General features: G+C 46.9%; 1 protein-coding gene and 2 pseudogenes across 1 annotated transcript; all 3 read left to right on the forward strand.

The window, feature by feature from the left end:
- Nucleotides 1-1,759: 1,759 nt before the first annotated feature.
- On the forward strand, nt 1,760-4,605 carry LOC125547691 (annotated as a pseudogene).
- A 7,215-nt stretch (nt 4,606-11,820) lies between these two features.
- LOC125549693 lies at nt 11,821-11,959 on the forward strand (annotated as a pseudogene).
- Nucleotides 11,960-20,650: 8,691 nt separating this feature from the next.
- On the forward strand, nt 20,651-22,705 carry LOC125547692 (cytochrome P450 81Q32-like). Its single transcript, XM_048711496.1, has 2 exons — nt 20,651-21,803; nt 21,892-22,705. The coding sequence occupies exons 1-2, from the start codon at nt 20,841-20,843 to the stop codon at nt 22,522-22,524; spliced, it is 1,596 nt and encodes a 531-aa protein (XP_048567453.1). The 5' UTR covers nt 20,651-20,840; the 3' UTR covers nt 22,525-22,705.
- The last annotated feature ends 1,832 nt before the right edge of the window (nt 22,706-24,537 follow it).

Below are 24,537 nucleotides of genomic sequence, written 5' to 3' on the forward strand. Positions count from 1 at the left end.
ATACACATTTAGTATAATACAATAGAATATTTTTGGGGTGCGGTTCCAATCCTTTTTTTTTGAACCGGACTATCCCCATTTGCATTTATCACGAAAATGACGAGTTCTTAGAGACCAGAGGAGACGGGAAAGAGACAAATAGTTTGAGACACTAATTGTAAACCCACTGTGACCTTGTTGTGGTCCCGCAACAAATGTGTTTCTTCTCAGCGACTTGTTGAAGGCGTCTCGTAGTACACTTTTGATGCTTGTTAGGCTTGTTTTGTTGTGTGTTTATTTTTAATTCTTTTTTGCGGAAAGTCCAAAGGCCATATATGGTCATATATTAAGTACTATTTAGAAATACACCCTTACAAAAAATGGAAAATACATTCAGATTTTATAGGGTTGTTGAAGTCTTTTTCCTTCTGCATCCATTGACTATTTCATCAGCCTGTATGAAAAGTCCCTCGACATTATATTGTATCTTTCGGTTGTGTCATGTAATTTATGAAACGGAGTAAAACCATGTTTTGAAAAAAAAAACAAATCAAGACACTAATTGGAAGCCCGCTGCCAAGGGCATCTCCAACGCCGACCCGCAAATTCCTCTGGTATATGTCCGGACGTGGTCCGCGGACATGATACCGGAGGGAGCCATCCAACGCAAGTTACAAAGTATTCGGCTGAGAGGCGAAAAGGTAGATGGGGACCATATATGTGGTGGGATATTTATGGTTTAGTGTCCGATTGGGAGGAGAGGGAGAAGAGGGGGACAATGCATGTGCGGTAGGAGAGAGAGAAGAGAGAGACATGCATGTGATTGGTCAAGTACATGTCCGGACTCCAGCAAAACTCCTCCATGTTTGTGTCCAAAATACCAGAATTTTGACAGCTTCGAGGACTGATAAAGGTCCCCATTGAATTACAAAAGTGAACAAATGTGTCCAGTCGGACAAATACCAGTATTTTGCAGGTCTCCCTTGGAGATGCCCTAAAATATCTGAAACACAAGTACCTATTTTTTAAAAGGAAAATCCACCATAGCGACTATTAATTTTCGAACATACTTACGTTGTCCAAAAGGCTACATGCAATGAATGACGGAGGATCTCCCGTACAGACACAAGTCTGGGATCCCTTCTACATGGGGAGCTAACAAATGAGCTACAATATTCCTCTCCCTCAGACGGTCTTCTATGATTACATGAGAGAAATTCCTAGTCAAGAACACACACTCTTCGTATATTGCTGAAACTTCTGTCGCTGAAAAACCTCCATCATGCATAGTTTGAACAACTTCCCGGCAGTCTGAGTTGATAATTATCTTCTCGCTCCAACTTGACATGCCACGATGAGCCCGTCTTTCAACGCTTGAGTTTCCGCAGTAGCAACCGAGTTTACATGTTCAGTTCTACTGTTACCCGGAGCCACAAATTGCCCATGGTCATATTTGATCACAGCTCTAGTAGCCCCCTTCTCGTCCTGGAGACAGAAAGCAGCATCGATATTCATTTTAACATAGCCCTGAGGAGGTTTCGACCAACCTTGTTTCTTGATGCACTTCTTCCTATCCACAGCCTTCATGTGGTTTGCAGTCAAACACATATGTACGTAGTTTTTAACCTAGAATGATGAGTGAGGTGAAGAGTTTTAAGTCAGAGAGATTGACTGAGTGTTTGATCTTTCAAACACTGCATAGACCTTCTTTCCAACCAACCTCAGTGAACGCCGAGAAGACCTGACCTTCACTTTCTCTGCATTTTGCCATGTTAAAGCAACGAGAAACAGAGGGGCAATTAGGACAAGCACATACGGTCAGCATGGCGGGCGTGCTGCTGCTCGTGCTGCTCGTTCTCATGCCAGCGTCGGCCACGGCGATCGGCCACGTCTGCGGCAGCGGCGGCAACTACACGGCCAACAGCACCTACCAGTCCAACCTCGCCGTGCTCAACGCCACCCTCCCCGGCAACGCCTCCTCCTCCCCGCAGCTCTTCCTCACCGCCACCGCCAACGCAAACACAAATAACGGGACCGCCGGCGTGGTGCGCGGGCTCGCGCTCTGCCGCCATGACACCACAAACCTCACCGCGTGCAGGGAGTGCGTCGCCTCCTCGTTCGCGTACGCGCACAAGATGTGCCCCAACCACACGGCCGCCACCGTCTACTACGACTACGACGAGACCAACGCCTTAAAACCAGGGTGCCTCCTCGGCTTCTCCGGCGACCGCAACTTCCTCAACCCGGCGTCCGGCACCACCGGTAACGGCACCTTCTTCCAGTATTTCAACGCGGTAAACATCGCCGGCAACGCCGGCGTCGTCGCTGCGGCCGTCCGCCAGCTCCTCTCCCAGACGGCCCGGGACGCGGCCGCCGCGGCCAGGAGGTTCGCCACAGGGTTCATGGACGGCGGCACCACGACAACACTCTACGCCCTGGCGCAGTGCACGCCGGACCTGTCCGCCGGGGACTGCCTGGCGTGCCTCCAGCGGCTCGTGGGCTCGATCAACGCCACCAACTCCGTGCGCCTCGGTGGACGGATCTTCCGGCTCCGCTGCAACGTCAGGTTCGAGGCCTTCATGTTCTTCGAGGACAAGAACATGCGGCGGATTCCATCTCCGTCATCCATGGCTCCGGCGCCGGCGCCAGCGTCGGCAAGCAAGAGTCTGTGATGAACAATCCTTGATTAATTACTTGGCATGTTATTACTATAACTTGTGATGATTCCTTGACACTGGAAAAAACTTATGCTAATTTTGAAGGACATGGAGTCAAACCTTGGGTAATTGCTTTATCGGTGGCTGCTTCTGTGGCACTAGTTGCACTCTGTTTCATCGTCTACTGTCTTCGGCGGCTTAGAAAAAAGAACACAAAAGGTGGGTAAATTAGTTACTGAAACGATACTCTCTCCGTTCCTAAATATAAGTCTTTGTGGAGATTCCACTATGAACCACATACAGATGTATATAGATGCATTTTAGAGTGTAGATTCACTCATTTTGCTCCGTATGTAGTTCATAGTGAAGTTTCTACAAAGACATATATTTAGAAACAAAGGGAGTATAATTGAAGAGATCGATACTGATAGCGCCATAATTTTCAGGTACACAGGGAAAACCTACTCATGAGTTTCAAGAAGGAGATGAACAAGTTTGGGAAATGGAAACAGAGTTGGCCGACTTTTCAGTATTTGACTTTAATCAGATATTGGAGGCTACCGATAACTTTTCCGAGGAAAACAAACTTGGCGAAGGTGGATTTGGCCCTGTTTATAAGGTATAAATAATCCTTGTTTTCTATGCAAGACAACATGCATCACCAATAATATTGTCAGATTATATATAGGAATTAGAAACAATGGATAAGAGGAAGAATGTTAATCCTCGTAAAGCCCCAAATTATAGCACAATACTGATAGATGTTTTTTCCCTAGGGTTGCTTTCCTGATGGAGTGGAGATAGCAGTTAAGAGACTTGATTCGGATTCAGGACAGGGTTTCATAGAGTTCAAAAATGAAGTTGAGCTCATAGCCAAACTGCAACACAGGAATTTGGTTAGGCTCATGGGATGCTGCTCTCAAGGAGAGGAGAAAATACTAGTCTACGAATACTTGCCAAACAAAAGCTTGGATTTCTTTATCTTTGGTACATATTTGCGTTTTCAGATTCATATGTCAAATTAAAGTTCTCTCATCTTTTGATTGTTTCTTTAGATGTTTGTCCACTGTTGTACCAACATTTAATTTCCGTGCAGATGAAGATAGAAAAGCTCTATTGGACTGGGACACACGTATTGCAATAATTGTAGGAACAGCAGAAGGACTTCTTTACCTACATAAGCACTCTAGGTTGCGTGTTATACATCGTGATCTTAAACCAAGCAACATTCTTTTGGATAGTGAAATGAATGCTAAAATATCAGATTTTGGATTAGCAAAAATATTCAGCTCAAATAACACTGACACAGATACTACAAGAAAAGTGGTTGGTACATAGTAAGTTTCATATGAACTACTCCACTTATAAACTTCTTTTTTGCAAGTCACCCGTATAGTAATTTGACGTATATTATTACACTATTTTAGTGGCTACATGGCACCTGAGTATGCATCCCACGGCATTTTCTCTATCAAATCGGATGTATTCAGCTTTGGTGTTTTAACTCTCGAGATCGTTAGCGGGAAGAGGAATTCCCATGAATGTGGAGCTTTCATCAACCTCCTAGGACATGTGAGTGCATGTTTACACATCCATTTAACTGAAAAAAGGCTTTGTTTATTCTGTGATCCACTAATTAAGTATTTGATGAAATTTCAAATAGGCTTGGCAATTATTTGAAGAGGAAAGCTGGAGCGAACTCATTGATGCAGCATTGGTTCCCAACATTTATTCAATGGAAATGATGAGGTGCATTAACATTGCACTGTTGTGTGTACAAGAGAATGCAGTTGATCGACCAACCATGTTGGATGTAATTGCAATGCTAAGCAACAAGACCATGATCTTACAGAAGCCTAAGCACCCAGCATATTTCAGCTTAAGCACTGCAGGGAACAAAGAAGCACCCACTACTACTCAGTCTTGTAGTGTTAATGATGTGACTATATCTACGGTGACACCTAGATAGTTTTCCACTATATGAACGTTGTGTTAATTTAGATGTTCGGTAGTGTGTAACTTCTAAATAATAAATGAATTGCCTATTTTTTCTGGGTCTAGAACCTGTAATTATTGAAATTGACTGGGCTTGAAATTGCTTTTCGTTCCGCCTCCATTGCCGGAAAGGATAACGATGGATCTTTAGCTAGCTCATAGGCAGAGGAAAGGTATACGTTAACAGATAAAGAAAAGTGGATCCGCTACCAAATACGTTGTGGAGCCGTGTTCTCCAGGGAGGTTTGAGGGTTCTTGGGATAGGTTCTATGTTGCTGCACCGCATTTTGAAAAGGAGACATGATTTATTCCTACCGGTGTTTTGTACAATGGATGTAGCCAATCAAAATCAAAACTGTAGTTCTGTTAATCTGTGTATATATCTTTTAATATCCTACCAATGGTTGTAGGCAATCAAACTACCGATAGTTGTATGGTATCGGACGAACTCTCCACCATCCAGATCACGTCCTCTCTTTCTTAACCATGTAGCTTGGAAAAAACAAGGTAGGCACTCCCAGAGTCTTTATAGTCCTGAAATTAAGTTGATGTACACCTTTTAGAAACCGAACCATCTCGAGTGTCTTCCGTGGTTTTGAGAAGGAAGTGGTTTGACCGACGGGGTGCTGGGAAAAATATAGAAATCAAAGAAAGAAAAAATAGGAGAGAAGAAAGGAAAAAATAAAATACAAAGGTATCGAAAATCTTTGCCGAGTGTCAAAGGCCAGTGCTAGGCATCATCCCGGGTGATGTTTGCAAAATTTAATCTGCCTCCGCAGCCTTGCGATGGAGACTATCCAACGATCATAATTTCCCGCTTACTGACACATTACACGGGGTGGCATGGGTTGAGCCACCCGCTTTCTGCATGCACACACATACGCGTCAACTCACTGCATGCAATCCAAAAAAAAGTAGTGCACACCGACCATTCGATGGTCACGCGTATAGACTCCATGAATGCACATGTATTCTTGTTTTTATACTACTTATAAAAGAGCAAACATTATCTTTTCTAAATGCACCCCACAAAACATACACGAATACATGACCACCGCATGATTAATTTCACTAAACTCAATCTAACGGCTAGCCTTAACGTAATATGTTCTCTGTGTGCACTTAGCAATTTACATTGACTGATCGTACTCCACCGTGGAGGAAAATATGAAAGCGCCTGGTCAATTAGGAAACTATAATCACGGACACATCCTATTAAAAAACTAATCACGGGCGCATCTAATTATTAGGAAACTAATCACAAACGCAACATATTATTAGGAAACTAATCACAGACGCATCCTATTATTAGGAAAATGATCACGCGCGCATCCTATTATTAAGAAATAATCACGAGCGCATCCTATTAGAAAATTAATCACAGACGCATCTAATTATTAGGAAACTAATCACGGATGCATCCTATTAGATAACTAATCACGAACGCATCTAATTATTAGTAGGAAACTAATCACGAGCGCATCCTATCGTCTCCTATCAGGGAATCGCGATTGCGAGTCGCCTGCCGTCACCAGCCCACCACCCACGCAAGCCACAGTGGGAGACACGCAAGGAGGAGCTGCGGCTTTCTCCGAACACACACACGTGTCGTCGCCGCCTTCGTCTTCTGCTTAGAGGCCAGGTCACTCTTCTACTGACTGCAACGACTTCATCCACGTCCTGGGCATGCTCTCTCAGAACCACCGGCATCCGCGTCGACTTCAGCTGCGTCCACAACACCCACGCTGACAACCACCCACCGCCGACGCCCTTCAAGTAGGGGCAACGCTGGGTATCCTGGACCAGTATAAGCGGGCCATGCATGTAGATTCGCCTGGTCGCCAACCATCATCGTCCCCGGGGCGGCGCAGGTCTCGGCCATTGTGCAGCAGGTGAAGCTAATCACGGCCCCATCTCACTCGCCCGAAACCACCGCCGACTCCCTCAACTCTGACGCGTGCTGCTCCGTTGGACACGCTTGTCCAGTACTCATGCGTCGACGACGTCGTCCCAAGACATCCTACCTTCGTCGGACGTTGGAACTCCCCACACCCTGGTGCGTGGAGGCCGCCGCCTCAAAGCTGGACGACTGACTCACCTGCGTCGACAATGCCGCCTAGCTGGTGAGAGGACACGGTCACCGCGGCTGCTCGTAGGCTTTAACGACGGAGGCGCTCGCCTTCACGTGAACGCGTCGCACGCATGCACTAATCAGGTAAGTACCGAGTGTTGTTTTTTTACTGTCATCGCTACCTCGCCGGTGGTGACACATCTAGAAGTACAAGAACTAGAGATGAGGCAATGAGAAACAGAGGAGCGCTGGAGCACACACAGTTGGGTTTCAGGCAACCAATGCCTTCTTTTTTTTGTTTATTTTTTCTCTGATTTTGGCGTACCTGCGATAGATATCCCTGTTTTCTTAAGTACTGACTACCGGTTGTTACATGACCAACTCACGACTACACATTGAACTCACAGACAAATTCACTGAACCTAGACCTTACTTGCAGTCATGAAATTACGTTATACTGAAAAAAAACCAGAAGTTTGCATAAGTTTTAGTGAAAAGAAACTAAAGTTCGCATAAGTTTTACTAAAAAAACCTGAAGTTTGCATAAGTGTTATTTGTTTGTCCAGCAGATACATGACAATTGTAATTTTACATGCGCATTTTCATACCACCCTTATACAGTTGAGTTAACATGTTTTCCTGATAGAAAACTTGGACCACATACAAGAGAAGCAAAAAATGTATGTTGATTATGATGATGACGAATGTAGGATATTTTATGGTCATGGTAAATTCTCATATCATTTATTTTTTTATTATTGCACTCTACATTACATACTACGCACAACCACTTTGGTAGAGGTGACGAGTTCGCATCATACAGAGAGACCAACCATGTTTTATCTAAATATCTTAAATCATGATCCTTATGACTTCATCTCTAATACTTATAATAAGTACATTTTTTCATTTGACTATTTCCTGACTTGAGAGGTAAGGTATGTTTTATCCACTAGAGTTGCTAAAATTGGAAGCATGTCTGCAGTTTTTTTCTTTCTAAACCGGCATTTGTTGGCCTTTTTTTGCCATTGTTATTCTTACAAGTGGTAGCCTACACATGTTGATGACCATTTCCAAATTATTTATCTTCGTATCATTATTACTACAAACTGAGAGGATATTTCTTATATTGTCAAAATTTTAGAATGTTGAGCCCTTAAAGAAATGTGTAGTACTCAAGTAACTGTTCCAAGTTGTCATATTAATGCTTTTGTCCAGTGAATAACAAGTATAATTATGCAATTTATCACTATAATTTTTATTTGGTTTACATGTTCTATTTTCATAATAAAGCAAGTCACTTTTCTTGCTTGCAGACATTACGACACTTGTGGTGCAATAGTAGAATCAGATGGTCCAACTAGCATTTTTTTTGGTCTTGTTTCACAGCTGATTCTATGCAGTCAAGACATCTCTACACTTCTCTATCTGACAATTGCTTCCTATTTTCAACAAACCATAATGTCTCTTCCCACTATTGTGGTTGGACACTTAATTGTAATAATAATTCTTGATTGGAGTTTGTTGGCACTGAAACGCTTCCTTAGCTTGTCCTAAGTGACAATTTCATGTGTGATTATACTTGCATAAATGTGTGCATATGGAGAATCATGATGAATCTTCTAAATAATTTTGAGTTTTATACATTGGGAAAAGTGGGTGGTCTTTTAATACAGGAGGCATGTTGATTAAGGAGAAACGATATTAAAATTATTTGTACAAGTTGGGAATGAAGAGATTGTGTACTTTATAGGGAAATTTCAAATTTATGAATAAATTGTCTTGTATTAAGTTTAGTATAATGTGTTAATCCAAATAGACGTGTGTTGCACGTGCACACTTAAGTCTACAGGAAAGTGTTAAGTTGTCACCTTGTTGCTGTCATAGTATCACCATTAGTCATTCACGTGCAACACCCCCGCCAGTTGTCCTCCCTGCCCATTGCAACAATTGGTGAGAAGACCCGACGAGCGCAACACCAGTTAACATTACGAGCCTCCGATCCTGGTTGCATTGCCGCCGCGGTTGCACATCATGGTCGTCGTTCGAGGTTGCAACATGGTCACTGTTGCGGTCACTGCCCCCATTGGGGCATCACCCAACAACCCTCGCATCACCACTCACACACCCGACAGACAAGCCTCGTGGCACCCCAGCGTGTGGTTGTCTCATGACATGGACCACTTGCAGCAATGGCAATAGCCCTTTGTAGTGTTGTATGTTGCAGTAGTGGTGCTCGGCGATTGCAGCATCATGCATACCGCTTGCAGCACCAACAATCAATCCTTGTAGCATCTTGTGTCTTAGCTTGCGGCAATGGTGGCCGACCATGCGACGTTGCGTGTTCGTCTTGTAGCAGTGGTGGCCACCCATTGCAACATCAGGTTTGTCATCTTGCTACCATGGTGGGCATCCCTTGCAAAGTATCGCATCTCGACTTGCATCAGTTGCGGTCACTCCTTTGCAGTTTCAAGCGTCCCGGCTTGCAACAACGACGATGGGCTTTGCACTAATGATGACAATCTTTGCAGCGTCGGCTCCATTGCAACATGAACCATGTTGCAGTAACCCATTGCAACATCATCTCCAGCTTCCATGGCATTGCAAACACGTGGACTTTTGATCACCCATTGCAAAAAGGACCAGGTTGCGGTCATCGATTACAATATGGCCACGACTAACTTTACTATGCAATAAATCTTCATTCTTTGATAGCAAAAATACCTAGAAAAAAAAGGCATGTTTTTAGCATGGGAGCAAAAACGTATAATACAAAAAAATAGTTCTAGTACCAAGAAAAGTTACATCAAAGACCATCGTAGCATGTCATCCGTATAATACAAGCGTATAACGACACACCCCTAGCTGCAGATTGCGAGACAGATCAGAGCTGCCCACGAAAAAAAATTGAGAAACACAGAGTAGAGCAGTGGTGCATGCACATGCACGAGGCAAAAGAATTGCAGCGGTAGGAGTGAGTCTATGTGTAGCTACGCGTGGCAAACAACAAAAGAGGAGGTTGCGTGCGAGGGTAAGAAAGGATTAGCAGGGTAGAGGCGTGGCGGCATGCCGCGCTCGAGCTTTAGCCCATCGTTTATCAAATTATAACTTAATCTGTTGTTGCTCGAGTCTGTTACCATAGTATATTGTGGTAACTTTTGTGTAAATTTCTGGTGAGCAGGTATACACTTATGGTAAGATTGCATGTTTGTATGAGAATGATACAATAGATAATCTGGATTGTTTGATTAGATTACATAGCTAGATGCATACATATGTGTATGAACAGAGAAATACAACAGGGTAAACACTCGATTATGGTAATATATCACATAGCTGGATGGCATACATGCACGAACAAAGAGGACAATTCAATAAATTATATTGTATTTCATTAGTACTGTAAACGATCTGCTTTTGATCTTCATCTCTTGTCATCAATTTTGTTCATGTTTTAAAAAATCGTTTGCAATCAAAAAAATATTTGCATTTAAAAAAAATAGAGTTTCAAAAAATAGTTGACAATTTCAATAAATATTCAAAAATATAAATATTGAAAAAATTAAATCCACAAACATTTTTTAGTTCGTGACTACTTTTTGAATTTATGACCATTTTTTAAAATCCACAACATTTTTTCTAATCCGCAAACATTTTTAAATTCACGAACATTTTTTGAATCCAGATATTTTAAAAAAATCGAGAAAAATTTTGAATTCGCAAAAAATAAATCAATCCATGAACTATTTTGAAATTCGCAAACATTTTTTGCAATGCACAAACATTTTTTGAATTCATGATTTTTTTTCAAATTCATGATATTTTTTTGGAAACGCAAACAATTTTCAAATTCATGAAACATTTTTAGTTCTCGGATATTTTTAAAAGGCATAAAAAAATTCTGGACAATTTGTAGTTTTTTTTGTTGTAGGAAAAAACACAGAAGGAAAAACTCCACAACTCAAACCTACGCTACAGTATAGGGGCTAACGATCGAATGTACTGGGCCGGTTCACCCAACGTGAGGGATCGCTCCCTTAATGCTCGCACAAGGCGCGCTATAGCATCTCCCACAAAACATTAGTCAACATTGTTATGCTTAACCTCGGTTAGTTCATGTCATGAGAGAAGAGAGTTAAATAACGAGGTGCATAACAAGTCTCGTTTTTCTCTCCATTATGTAAACGGCCGCCGCTTGGGTATTATGTCGCCGCCCACTAACCTTGGTATTCCAGTCATCCTGAATGTTTAATAAATGGCAGTAATTCAAACAGAAGGAATCATAAAACACTATAAAATGGAATGATAACAGATTCAACTGAAAGCCAGAAATTTAGCAAACACAAAAAAATAAAACCAAGCTTCTATCTATCATTAGGAGAGATAGAGCTTAGGTTGTAACCGAATGCCTGTTTGTAATCTCTCTCTCTTATCTCTTGTTCTCCAAGATGTAATCTTCTTATCTCTCTAGAAGATCTCCAACTACTTTGTATGCGCTGTTGCCAGGGAGGTGCGCCCCTGATTATATAACACGTAACGCGTCCCTCTGAACGAGGCAAGACGCTTCTGCCTATTCGCACATGGTAATCAGAGCTGCCTCTTCCAAACTCATCTAGGGTTCCAGTAGCAATAGCATCCATGTCTTCCTCCTCCGCCACCTTCCACTCAAGCCTAAATGGCCAGGTCACGGAGAAGCTCTCCCGCACAAATTATGTGCTATGGCGGACACAGTTCACACCCCAGCTGAGAGGGGCCGGTCTCTTTGGCTATGCGGACGGCACCATGCCGGAACCAGCTAGCCTTCTCGTCACCAAGGACAAGGATGGGAAGGAGACTTCTGAGCCCAACCCTCTCCACCCCATCTGGGTCAAGGAGGACCAGCAGGTGCTCGGCTTCCTGCTAAGCAACCTCTCAAAAGAGGTGCTCGTCACGGTGACCACGATCACCACCGCGCACGCGCTCTGGACGGCGCTGGCGGGCATGTTTTCGTCGCAGTCCTTGAGCCGCGTCAACAACATCCGCACCGCCCTCATCAATGCCCAGAAAGGTAATCAATCAGTCGCCGCCTACTTCGCCTATATGCGTGGCCTCGCCGATGAGCTCGCCTCGGCCGGCAAAGCCATCCAGGATGACGAGATGATCTCCTACATCATCCATGGGCTGGACATGGACTACCAGCCTCTTGTCTCGGCTCTCCACACCCACGTCACGCCCGTCTCCCTCGACGAACTCTTTGCCATGCTCAGCAACTTCGATCAGCGCGTGGCCCAATTCCAGAACTCCGGTGGTGGCTTCAAGTCGTCTGCAAACGCGGCCACGCGTGGACGTGGCGGCTACTCCTCGCGCCACCGCGGTCCTCCTCGTCCCAAGGGCAAGCACGGCGGTCCCGGCAACTCCACCAACTCAAGCCCTCGCTCCGGGCGCCCCAACTCCACCAACACCAGGGGGCGCCATGGTGGCTATGGCAAGTCCCGCTCCGATGCTGTCCGTTGTCAGATCTGTGGCAAGCCTGGCCACACGGCCAAGGACTGCTGGTACAGATTTGATGAGGACGATGCATCTTCTGAAGACGATGACAAGGTGGCCGCCGTCGCGGAGGGAGCCTATGGCGTGGATACCAACTGGTATCTAGACAGCGGCGCCACCAACCATCTCACGGGCGAGCTGGAGAAGGTGACTCTCCGCGAGAAGTATCAAGGGAAGGATCAGATCCACACCGCCAGCGGTGCAGGTATGAGGATCAGTCATATAGGTCATTCAGTTTTTCGTACCCCTTCCCGTAAGATCCATCTTCGTAAAATCTTGCATGTTCCTAGTGCCAACAAAAACCTTCTGTCTGTTCATCGCATCACCATTGACAATAATGTTTTCATTGAGTTTCATCCCTCTTTCTTCTTGATCAAGGATCAGGCCACGAGGAAAACTCTCTATCGAGGTAGATGCGTTTGAGGACTTTACCCGTTGCTTCCGGAGTTTCGAAGAAACAATAAACAAGCTTGTGGTGCTATCAAGCTTTCGTCCACACGATGGCATGATCGTCTAGGACATGCCTATTTTTCCTTAGTTGAACGTTTGCTTAGGAAGAATAAGCTCCCGTTTGTTGGTGAGCGTAATGTTGAAACTATTTGTGATTCATGCCAAAGAGCAAAATGTCATCAATTGCCTTATCCCATCTCTACAAGTGTTTCTACTAAACCTTTGCAATTAATATTTTCCGATGTTTGGGGTCTTGCCCCTAGCTCTGTTGGGAGACACACATACTATGTTAGTTTTATTGATGACTACAACAAGTTTTCTTGGATCTATCTTCTTAAGAAAAGATCCGAAGTGTTTCAAGTATTTAAAAACTTCCAAGCACTCGTTGAACGCCAGTTTGATAGCAAAATACTTGCTGTCCAATCCGACTGAGGAGGGGAATATGAGAAGCTCAATTCCTTCTTCCAAACACTTGGCATTTCCCATCATGTGTCATGCCTCACGCTCACCAACAAAACGGCTCAGCGGAGCGCAAGCATAGGCACATAGTTGAAGTTGGTTTAGCTCTCCTAGCAGGTGCCTCTATGCCCCTCAAATTCTGGGATGAGGCCTTCCTCACTGCTGTACACATTATCAACATGCTTCCAAGTCGTTTCATAAACAATGAAACTCCCACCGAAAGACTCCTTCATGTCAAACCAGATTATACATCGCTTCATGTCTTTGGGTGCTCATGTTGGCCAAATCTCCGTCCTTACAACACTCGTAAACTAATGTTTCGCTCAAAACAGTGTGTTTTTTTGGGTATAGTGCTCAACACAAGGGGGTGAAGTGTCTTGACGTCTCTACCGGTCGCGTCTATATTTCACGAGATGTGGTTTTTGACGAGACTAAGTTTCCTTTCTCTGAACTTCATCCCAATGCCGGTGCATTACTCCGCAAAGAAATCCTTCTTTTATCTCCTAATCTTACTGGGCTTGCTCAAGGGGCACAAAACTGTGATGATTCTATGATGACTAACTCTCTTACTGCATTGCATGAGTTGTATGATGATGCAGGAGACCGTACAGAAAAAATGGACGAGAAAATCCTGAAGAAATTGATGCAGCCGGGCCTTATTTCATGTGTCCAGAATCTGGGAGAAAATCCTCATCGGGATCGGGGCTGACAGGCGCTGCAGATCCGTCAGCCGAATCCCCCTCGGGATCTGCACCCACTGCAGGCCTGGGTCGATCCGCCCCGGAGTCCGTGACAACAACTGCCTCAGGTGCGCCCGACCGAGCGACAGGAGCCGGTCCCGCACCTGGTCTACACCAACCAGCGGCTGGCGACCGCGTGATCGCCGTTCCGCGCCAATCCCCCACGCCCATGTGTCCGCCGCCTGCGAGCGCTCGCTTCCCGATCCAACCGGTGTGTTACAAGCGGCGCGATCTGCGTCGACCGACCGGCGTGGGCTCCACCGCCGACGCACGGGGGGCTGAGCCTAGATCTTCTGCGCCTCGTCTGCACGTCAGTGGCTCATCTGCCGCCACAGAAGATCCAGCGCCTGATGCAGCTAATCCGGTGCCCGACGCAGCTGCTGCAACCGCACCCTCCTTGGGATCGGCGCCTGGTGCAACTCCTGCAGATGTCGTGGGATCCTCTACACCAGCACCGGGATGTACACGACTGCAGAAAGGGGTAATCCAACCTATTGATTATAAGCATAAACAAAATATGGTATGATCTGCTCCACAGGAGAACCAGGAGAACCATACACGCTTGAGGAAGCACTTGGTGATGAACATTGGAGAGAGGCCATGACAGAAGAATACATGGCCCTAAAAATGAATAAAACCTGGCATTTGGTCCCTCCACAGCAAGGTAAAAACATCATTGATTGCAAGTGGGTATTTAGGATCAAAAGGAAATCTGATGGAACCATTGATCGCTACAAAGCACGGCTTGTGGCAAAGGGTTTTAAACAACGGTATGGTATAGACTATGAGGACACTTTTAGTCCTGTTGTTAAAGCAGCCACCATCCGTCTTGTCTTGTCTATTGCAGTCTCCAGAGGTTGGAGTCTTAGACAACTAGATGTAAAGAATGCGTTTCTTCATGGTGTTCTGGAAGAGGAAGTGTACATGAAACAACCACCTGGGTTTGAAAGTAAGAATAAACCTCTTCATGTGTGCAAACTTGATAAAGCACTATATTGTTTGAAACAAGCTCCTAGAGCATGGTACTCACGTCTCAGTCACAAAATGCAGACACTTGGTTTTATACCTTCTAAGTCAGATACCTCACTGTTCATTTACAATAAGTGCAACACACATATATTTGTTCTCATATATGTTGATGATATTATTGTCACAAGTTCATCTGATGAGGCTATCTCAGGATTCTTGAAGGATCTTAGTGCAGAATTTGCTCTCACGGATCTTGGAGAGTTGCACTACTTTCTAGGGATAGAGGTGAAGAAGCATGAAGATGGCATTCATCTATCTCAAGAAAAGTATGCAACAGATTTGGTAAAAAAGGCTGGCTTGCAAGGTTGTAAACCCTCACCTACTCCATTGTCTAGTTCTGAAAAATTATCTCTCACAGAGGGGCAACCGTTGAACTCAGATGACAGCACAAAGTACAGAAGTCTAGTAGGTGCACTTCAATATTTAACACTTACAAGACCTGATATTTCGTTTGCTATCAATAAAGTCTGCCAGTTTCTTCATGCACCTACTACAGTTCATTGGACTGCTGCAAAGCGCACAGTCAGATATGTTAAGCACACCCTCAATGTTGGTCTTAATCTTAGTAAGTCATCATCTACACTTGTGAGTGCCTTCTCAGATTCAGATTGGGCAGGATGCCTGGATGATAGACGTTCAACTGGTGGCTTTGCAGTATTCTTTGGTCCTAACCTGATTTCATGGTGTGCAAGAAAACATGCCACAGTTTCCAGATCCAGCACAGAGGCAGAGTACAAAGCATTAGCAAATGCTACAGCTGAGATTATATGGGTACAGTCCATGCTGAAAGAACTTGGTGTTAAAAGTGCAAAGGTTCCCTGTCTGTGGTGTGATAACTTGGGTGCTACATATCTGTCTGCTAACCCTGTTTTTCATGCCAGGACAAAACATATAGAGATTGACTTCCATTTTGTCAGAGAAAGAGTGGCTCAAAAGCAGCTTGACATTCGCTTTGTGCATTCTCAGGATCAAATTGCAGATGGATTCACCAAGGCTCTTCCTGTTAAAAGTTTTGAAGTCTTCAAATATAATCTCAACTTGATGAAGTTGTGATTAAGGGAGGGTGTCAAACACATAATATTGTGTCACGTATGTATGGCACATATACACCTGACCTGGCCGTGGCTATCATTAGGAGAGATAGAGCTTAGGTTGTAACCGAATGCCTCTTTGTAATCTCTCTCTCTTATCTCTTGTTCTCCAAGATGTAATCTTCTTATCTCTCTAGAAGATCTCCAACTACTTTGTATGCGCTGTTGCCAGGGAGGTGCGCCCCTGATTATATAACACGTAACGCGTCCCTCTGAACGAGGCAAGACGCTTCTGCCTATTCGCACACTATCCTCGCTAGCCGGCATGATAAGAAAGAGAATCTCTCCTACTTTTAAAAAATAGTGTTCCCTCTAGCTCGTTTATTTGTCCACCCTCAGTCATGGATGTAATCAGGTATTGATACATTCGGACAGCTTGATCGTCGTGGATGCACTGATTAAGAACGAAGGATATGGTTTAGTAGCAGCACCAATTCTGAATGATTGTCGTAGTTTACTAAAAGAGTTCGGGAAGGTTATCATTGAACATTGTATAAGAGAGACTAATATGGTTGCTCATGAGCTCGCTAGTTTCGGGGCGTGTAATCCACCGGCTGTGTGGTCGAATACACCCCCTAGTTTTATCTACAAGCTCTTAGCTAATGATGTAAGTTTGATTTGAGATGAATAAAACTAGCCATGAAGGCCTTCCCGTCAAAATAATAATAATAATTGTCCACCCTTTCGTCCGTAGTTCCTATTTTTATTTTCTCATCTCATCTTTGGTTTTCCTCATCAGTTTTGCATGAAACCACCTTAACTATAAAGCTTTTAAAAAAATTGTAATCACATTAACAATAAAATGGCTTGTAATCATGATGATTACCTACACAAATTCACTAAAAAATTAATAGAAATGTACTCCTTACGATCCAAAAAAGGTGTCATGGCTTCAGTTTAAATTTAAACTAAATAAGCTGAACTGAAGCCATGACAGTTTTTTTTAGATCGGAGGGAGTACAAATTATGCTGCCATTGTAACGCATTGACAATTATCTAGTGATCAGAAGAACAAAAAATAAGGCCCCCGCAAACAAAAGTCTGAGTGTGCGTTGATCTTTCCAAAGTAATGTGCCTTTCGGTGCACGGTGATGGGTGCGTTGGTCGTTTCATTGACCCATGCGAAATCAGCTGAAAAAAGTTTTCCGTGTTCATTTTTCCAAGTGACCGATGGTGATTTGATGACACACAAGTGCACTTATTTGTGGATATCTCATCTGGCAGAAGGGACACAAGAAACATGTTGTAGCTAGCTAGTCGTGCACTCGTGATAGATCGGCCATGGCCATCATCCTGCTCCTCCTACTTGCACCGTCTCTGGCGGCCGCCGACGTGTTCTGCGACAACGTAAAGGCCATCGCCACCACTCTCTCCAAGAACGCTGCCTCATCACCGGTACACTTCGCCACCAAGACGTTCGGCGGCGCCCCCAACGTCGTCTTCGCGCTCGGGCTCTGCCGCGGCGACGTCCTCGACGGCCCCGCCTGCGGTGACTGCATCGCCAACTGGTTCGGCAAAGCGCTGAACCGGACCAGGTGCGACAAGGCCCGCTCCACCTACGGCGACTGTATCGTCGTCTACAGCGCCGGCGATGACATCCTAGCGGCGCCCTCGAATACCACGGGAGCGTACGGAGACAACACGCCGCCATTCCAGCAGTGGAACATCAAGAACGTCACCACCGGCGACGTACCCCTCGTCGTCGGCCTCGTCCGCGAGCTGCTTGTGGAGACCGCGGAAAAGGCGGCCACCACGGCGCCGAGGCTCTACGCGACCGGCGTCATGGACATGGCTAGAGTGACGACCTACCCGAAGGTGTACTCCCAGGCGCAGTGCACGCCGGACCTGTTCGCCGACGACTGCTCGGCGTGCCTGCGCCGTCTCCTCGGCATGGTCAACTCCACCATGTCCCTGCGCATTGGTGGGCAGATGGCTGTCACGCGGTGCTATTTTAGGTACGAGGCATATCGGTTCTACGACGCCCAGCCCATGCTGATTCTGCCGTCGCCGCCACCGCTGACGACTCCGACCAAACGCAGGAGCATATTGTGGGTAATTGCGGTAGTTGTAGTTCCACTAACGGCAGCAGCATTTCTCTTCTTCAATTGTTACTCTCGTCGGCTCAAAAGGCGAAGAAAAGGTATGCTACCTAAGAGCATCTCTAACAGGCGTTAAAAACTGCTTTGCCGCGCGTTTATCGCCCAGTTTGGCGCGGCGCGCAGTGCTGGCAACGGCCGCGCTAAAATGCAGCGCACGTGCCGTTCCAGCAGTGCGTAAAAAATGCAGCGCGCGTTCATTCTACAACAACATTTTATAGATAGATAAATGATAGATTGCATATAGATAAACGATACAAAGGTATTTTACATCGGTGCAACTAGATAGATAGTTCAAAAGCATAGATAGATAAAACTACGATGCAACTAGATAGAAACTACTACGGCATACATAGATAGAAACTACTCCAAGTCGCTACCATCATCACCATCATCATCCTCGTCGGTGTCGTCCGAGGTATCGAGCCATATGTCCAACCAACGTTTATCGTCCGACGTGAAGATCGACCTCCCACCTGCTGTAGCGATATCGGACTGCACAATCGCCAATGCCTTCCACCGACGCCGGTCCGCCCGCTTCACGCGGCGCCTTGCCGTCATCTCCGCCCAGTAGGCACGCTCGTCGGCGACGTCACTCCGCCATGGCTCGCTCGTCCTCCTCTGCGATGAGGAGGCGGCGCTGCCGCCGAGCGTGGTCGGCACGGTCCATGTCGGTGATGAGACGCGGCGGAGGGGCGACGCGCTGCGCCTGCTCGCGCGTGAAGACGTCCCGGAAGTTCATCTGCGACTGGGGCTTGTCCAAGCGCCACGCCGCCGCGTCGTACGCGCGGGCCGCCTCGTGCGCGCTCCGGAACGACCCAAGGCCGAGCCGGACGTTGCCGGACCGGATCTCGGCGGAGTACCAGCCATTGGGGCGCTCGCGGACGCCGCGGTAGGCCGAAGAACCCCGGTGGCGCGGCGGCATGGTAGCGCGGTGGTGGCGTGGAAAGCGGCGAAGCGGCGAGGTGGCGAAGCGGCGAGGTTGCGAGGGAAGGGCGCGTGGCTGTGTTCTATGCGCGCGGCGAGCGCGGGATTTTATAGGCGCGCGCGAAGCGGCGAGGTTGCGAGGGGAGGGCGCGTGGCTGTGTTCTGTGCTTGTAGCGAGCGCGGGATTTTATAGGCGCGTGCCGCTTTCTCCCGCGCGCGATAAGTTCCCGCCGCTGCTGGAGCGCGCGGAACCAGCCGGCGCACGCTAAAACCAAAATTTACCACGCGGGCGTGCCTTTTGCTGCGCCTGTTGAAGATGCTCTAATGACCTAGTGGAACGTTGTTCCCTCACGTTTTTTTTGCGGGAGTTCCTTCACGTTGCTTTGCTTCCGCACCCCTCCTGCACGGATCTGGCCATCTCGGCCTCTCTATGGGAAAACCTTGGTCTTGTGTGATCGGACGAAGGAGGCACCTTGGTGTCGTTTTCCCTCTTGGGGTCTTCATCTCAGAGCTCGGCATCGGCAAGCGGGAGCGGTGGATGGTGGTGGTTGTGGCGTTTGGACTGTGGCAACAATGATGGTGGGGGCGATGTCGTAACGTGGCAATGGTTAACGTAGTCGGCTCTTCTCCGACGTGCCCCGGGATTGCTCGGTTTGTTTGTTGCTATGAAGTCAAAACTGCAGCGGCGGGGCCTATGTGCTATACAATGACTGGCTGCAGGTGGGGTTTGTTCGGTGATCTTTCGCGGCGCCAGCCGTGCCTGGTTTTGTCCTTCGTAGTTCTTCGTCAGAGTCGGCACATGCGTTGTCTGGTCGCGGGTGGCTGAGTCAGCGTGGACCTTCATTCATCTCTATGCGGCTTTGCAGTGTGTGTGTGTTGAGTCAATGATCGCTTACGGCGAAGTCAGAGTCGTTTGCTCAGTGTTTAGGGATGGGGATGACACCTCTAGGGGAGTGGTATTGTTTGCAAGAACAATTTAAGTATGGTTTTTTTGCGAATCATAGGAGTTTTATTCCGTATTTAAAGAGTTATACTCGAGAGGCAAAAGATCCTCAATACATGATGGTTCTTGGTGCACCCACACAGCCATGAAACACTCAGTACGACCATACTTTGCTAGGCAGTCGGCAACTTTATTTTGATCCCTAGTTAACTTTTGTGAAATGAACTCCCCAACTTTCATCAACTCCTTAATTTCAGCCATAAGATGACCATAAGCAGAACGATCTAGCCCATCCATTGTTAAACTGGACAACGCCTCACATGAGCCAGATTGGACAATGACTGGCAGGTTAGTATGTTGAATAGCAAACGCCATTCCTTACATGATTGCATGTATTTCCGTCGTCTCCAATGCATCATTGCAATTTAAGTATGGTTAGTGGTCGTAATAGCTAATATTAATAGTTTGATTTATGTCTTTGCCCCTCACTTTTTTCTCCACGCTCCGCCAAAGCAAACATTGATCAAACACAAGTACTCGTCAAAAACAACTATGTAGTAGTCATCAACATGACTCATATCAATAAACTGGAGTACCTGTAGTCCTAAACTATGTAATAATCATCAATCAAACATCAATATAACAATGAACAACTTGATCAATCAAACACTTTTTACAAGTCACCAACCTAATCCAATATATACAACACCTAATGATTGTACTACCTTTTTCCTAAAGTCCTAATTAAACTAGACCTGAACTAGTGAAATCCTTTTACTTTCAGGCCAACCAAGTACCTAAGTCCATTACTGAAGGATGCCAGATCGTGGAGTTATAACCAAAGGTAGCTAGAGCTAAACTGAGAGCTTAGTTGGAGATGGAGTTAGGAGCTTACTACAGCATGGTAATGAGCAACTTGATGCTTGTGCTAACAGTGGTCATGGTCTCTGCTACTTACCTCTTGATGAGGAGGATGAGAGGCAAGAAGAGGCTGCCACCTGGGCCAGGCTTGGCTCTCCCGCTAGTGGGCCATCTCCACCTGCTTCGTGAGAAGCCGCTCCATGTCACGCTCGCCGGCCTCGCCACGCGCCACGGCCCCCTCCTCTCCCTCTGCCTTGGCCGCCGCGATGCCGTCGTCGTCACCTCGCTGCGGCTGGCCAAGGAGTGCTTCTCCTCCGAGCTTGACGTCAACTTCGCCAACCGCCCGCGGTTCCCCTCGGCGCGGGAGGTCTCGTTCGGCTACACGGGGCTGTCAGCCGCGAGCTACGGTCCGCACTGGCGCGCCATGCGCCGCATCGCCACCGTGCACCTCCTCTCGGCGCGCCGCGTCGACCTCATGTCCGATGCCGCCATCGCAGGCGAGACCCGCGCCATGGTGCGACGCCTTGCGCGCGCTGCCGCCGGTGGCTTTGCCAGGGTCGAGCTGAAGAGGAATCTGTTCGAGCTCTCGCACGGCGTCCTCATGGAGGCCATCGCCGGAACCAAGGGCACGCGTGCTGCCGCCTTGGACGCCGACATGTCCGAGGAGGCGCACGAGTTCAAGAAAGTGGTGGACGAGATCGTGCCGCTGCTCGGCATGGCGAACCTGCACGACCACCTGCCGGCACCGCTGCGCTGGCTGGACTTGGGTGGCGTACGCTGGAGGCTCACCGAGCTGGTGAACCGGAGGAACGCGCTGATGCACAGTCTGATCGATGCAGAGAGGCAAAGGCGGCGGCAGGAGGACCACGCTGCCGAGGAGCTGCTGCCGGAGTCAAAGAGCATGATCGGCGTGATGCTCCAGCTGCAGGAGTCCGATCCGCAGCAGTACACGGACACTTTCATCGCCGCTCTAGTCACCGTGAGTACTCCTCTCCTACTGCTTCGTCTTGTACGTTTTATACAACCAAAATGCATATATCCACGCTGCTCTGCTCTGCTCTGTAAAGAACCTCTTCGGCGGCGGCACGGTGACCACGTCGGCGACCATGGAATGGGCCATGTCGCTGCTGCTCAACCAGCCGGACGCGCTGCGGAAGGCGCGAGAGGAGGTGAGCGCGCGTGTCGGCCACGCCCGCCTCCTCGGCAAGGAGGACCTCCCCCACCTCCCTTACCTCCGGTGCATAATCAGCGAGACCCTGCGGCTCTACCCCGCCGCGCCACTGCTGTCGCCGCACGAGTCCTCCGCCGACTGCAGCCTCCATGGCTACCACCTCCCGGCGGGCACCATGCTGCTCGTCAACGCCTACGCCATCCACCGGGACCCGTCCGTGTGGGACGACCCAGAGGAGTTCAGGCCAGAGAGGTTCGACGTCAATGGCGACGGCCAGGGCCATGAGGGGATGATGATGCTGCCGTTCGGGATGGGGCGACGGCGGTGCCCCGGGGAGAGCCTTGCGCTGAGAACCATGGGGCTGGTGCTGGGGACCTTGATCCAGTGCTTCGACTGGAGCAGGGTGGCCGGAGACGAGGTTGACATGACGCAGGCCTCTGCCAAGATCCTGTATAAAGCTGTTCCTTTGGTAGCGCTCTGCAAACCACATGACAGCATGCGGGCTATGCTTCAATCAGGATCTAGCTAGTCCATCAAGTCTCCAACAGATCATGAGGACGTCCATGCTTATATATGCATTGTTGTAAACTAAAACTAATTTAAGGAGATCCATGTATGGGTAATACTCCCGCCCGTACAAAGTTGTACTAAACTAAATACACTTATTTTAGAACGGAGGGAGTATTGTATTGCTCCAACAAACCATGCAATTGCTCTGCTAAGTAAAAAATAAAACAACCATGGTGGGCGTTCGACACTTCAGATGAAACCATTAGTCACTAAAAATTGAAATGCGAGTTTTTGTATCTTTCAAGCTTTCTCTCACTAAAATGTCTTCAGACTAGCCAGCTGTCCTTGGATTTGTACCAATCTTTCTAATCAGTTTCTACCTTAAATGAACCCAATTTTTAAAAAATAGTATATTGCGATGTCTCATTTAGAATGGAATGCACTATGTTGATCCAAACTGAATGATGCACTTTGAGCCTTAGGGAAGATCGTCCTCAACTAAGAGAGAATCTGCTAGTGGCGCAAATGGTTCGGTAAATAGGTTCCATAGAGCACCCAATTCATTTTGCTTTCTTTGACTCCAAAAAAGGATGATCCTATTCTCTCAAGAGAAGGTTGAAACCGAATCCACTAGATATTGTAGATATATAAACACATCTATCAGACATTCGATAAGACCTTGACAAGATCAGCAGCAAAGGCCGGTGTCAAATAAATTCATTTTGATGGTGACATTCCTGAATCGCTTGGGAGATTCGTTTCACATCATGTACTAGACATGTCAAGCAATGCCTCTGTTGGTGATATATGTCGCAAAAAATTAGCCAGATGAGTTAACTAGAATTGCCAGAGCTATCTTGGAACCAACTTGTCAAACAAACGAACAAAGGCTTAAGCGAAGGTGGAACTGAAAAATAATTCGGCAGATTCTTTAATTTAACCACTTGGGATTAATTAAAAAGCTAGAAAGGAGTAGCAGATAGGTTGAACAATAGAGTATCCGCGAGGAAGCAGCACGAGAAAAAGAAAAGCAGCAGCCAAGTATACCTGAGCAGTGACGAGGGCGAACATAATTAACTCGAATGGCCTTCGCACCATCTTTCGTGATTTCGTTCCACTTATCATGAAAACAGCAGCAAGCATGCTTACTACAATCATTGTGAACTGAACTCAGACATCACCATCGCAGCAATTAGGGTAAGGTTCAGGTTTCAGAAATTCCACACACCTCCAATGTAATTAATGGAACCGAACACCGAGCTCCCACACATGTTGTTCATTGGTTCCTACACATGACACCCATCCAAAACAAAGAGGTGGCTATCACGGAGCCCATGCTGGACACCAGAAACAATCACTGTCTCCGAGCGCTTCGTCTTCGGCAGGCGAATGTGGATTCATGTTGTTCTCCTTCATGGTGCAATTTCCATCGCTGGGCTGACACGGCTGTCAGCGCAAGGCAGAGGGATTGCACAACTGTTCATCATCCACACCATCTTCCAGCCGGCAGTTCGCAAGCCGAGGAAGTTGGATCACATGTTATTGCCCCAGCAGTCCAGCACACACTCCCTATGCACCGGACAACATTCAGGTTAGTCAGCCTTCCAGCAAGCACATAATTCACACTAGTAGAAAAATGGTCAAATGTGAGACACATTAATCCCGGTTTGTAACAGAACCGGCACTAATGTGTCCATTAGTGCCGGTTCCAACGGCTAGGCGGGAGGAGCTCTTTAGTACCGGTTCGTGCCACGAACCGGTACTAATGAAAGTGGTAGCAGGATGTTGTCAGAGTGGGGCCCCTCCAACACCTTTATTACTGGTTCGTGACACGAACCGGTACTAAAGGTCGTCCTATATAAACCCTTCGTCCATCAGCACTCTGTTCTCCCTCCTTTCCCCTCTCCCTCTCCTCTGTTCTTTCCTTCTTCCTCTCGAGTTCATCACAAAATTTGCCCCAAATTTGTCAAGATTTGCAGGCCCCCATCCATTCAAATAATCACAAAGGTTAGCAACTTTGTCCTTTCATCTC

Source organism: Triticum urartu, chromosome 3 (assembly GCF_003073215.2).
Source record: "Triticum urartu cultivar G1812 chromosome 3, Tu2.1, whole genome shotgun sequence".
NCBI classification, from domain to species: Eukaryota; Viridiplantae; Streptophyta; class Magnoliopsida; order Poales; family Poaceae; genus Triticum; species Triticum urartu.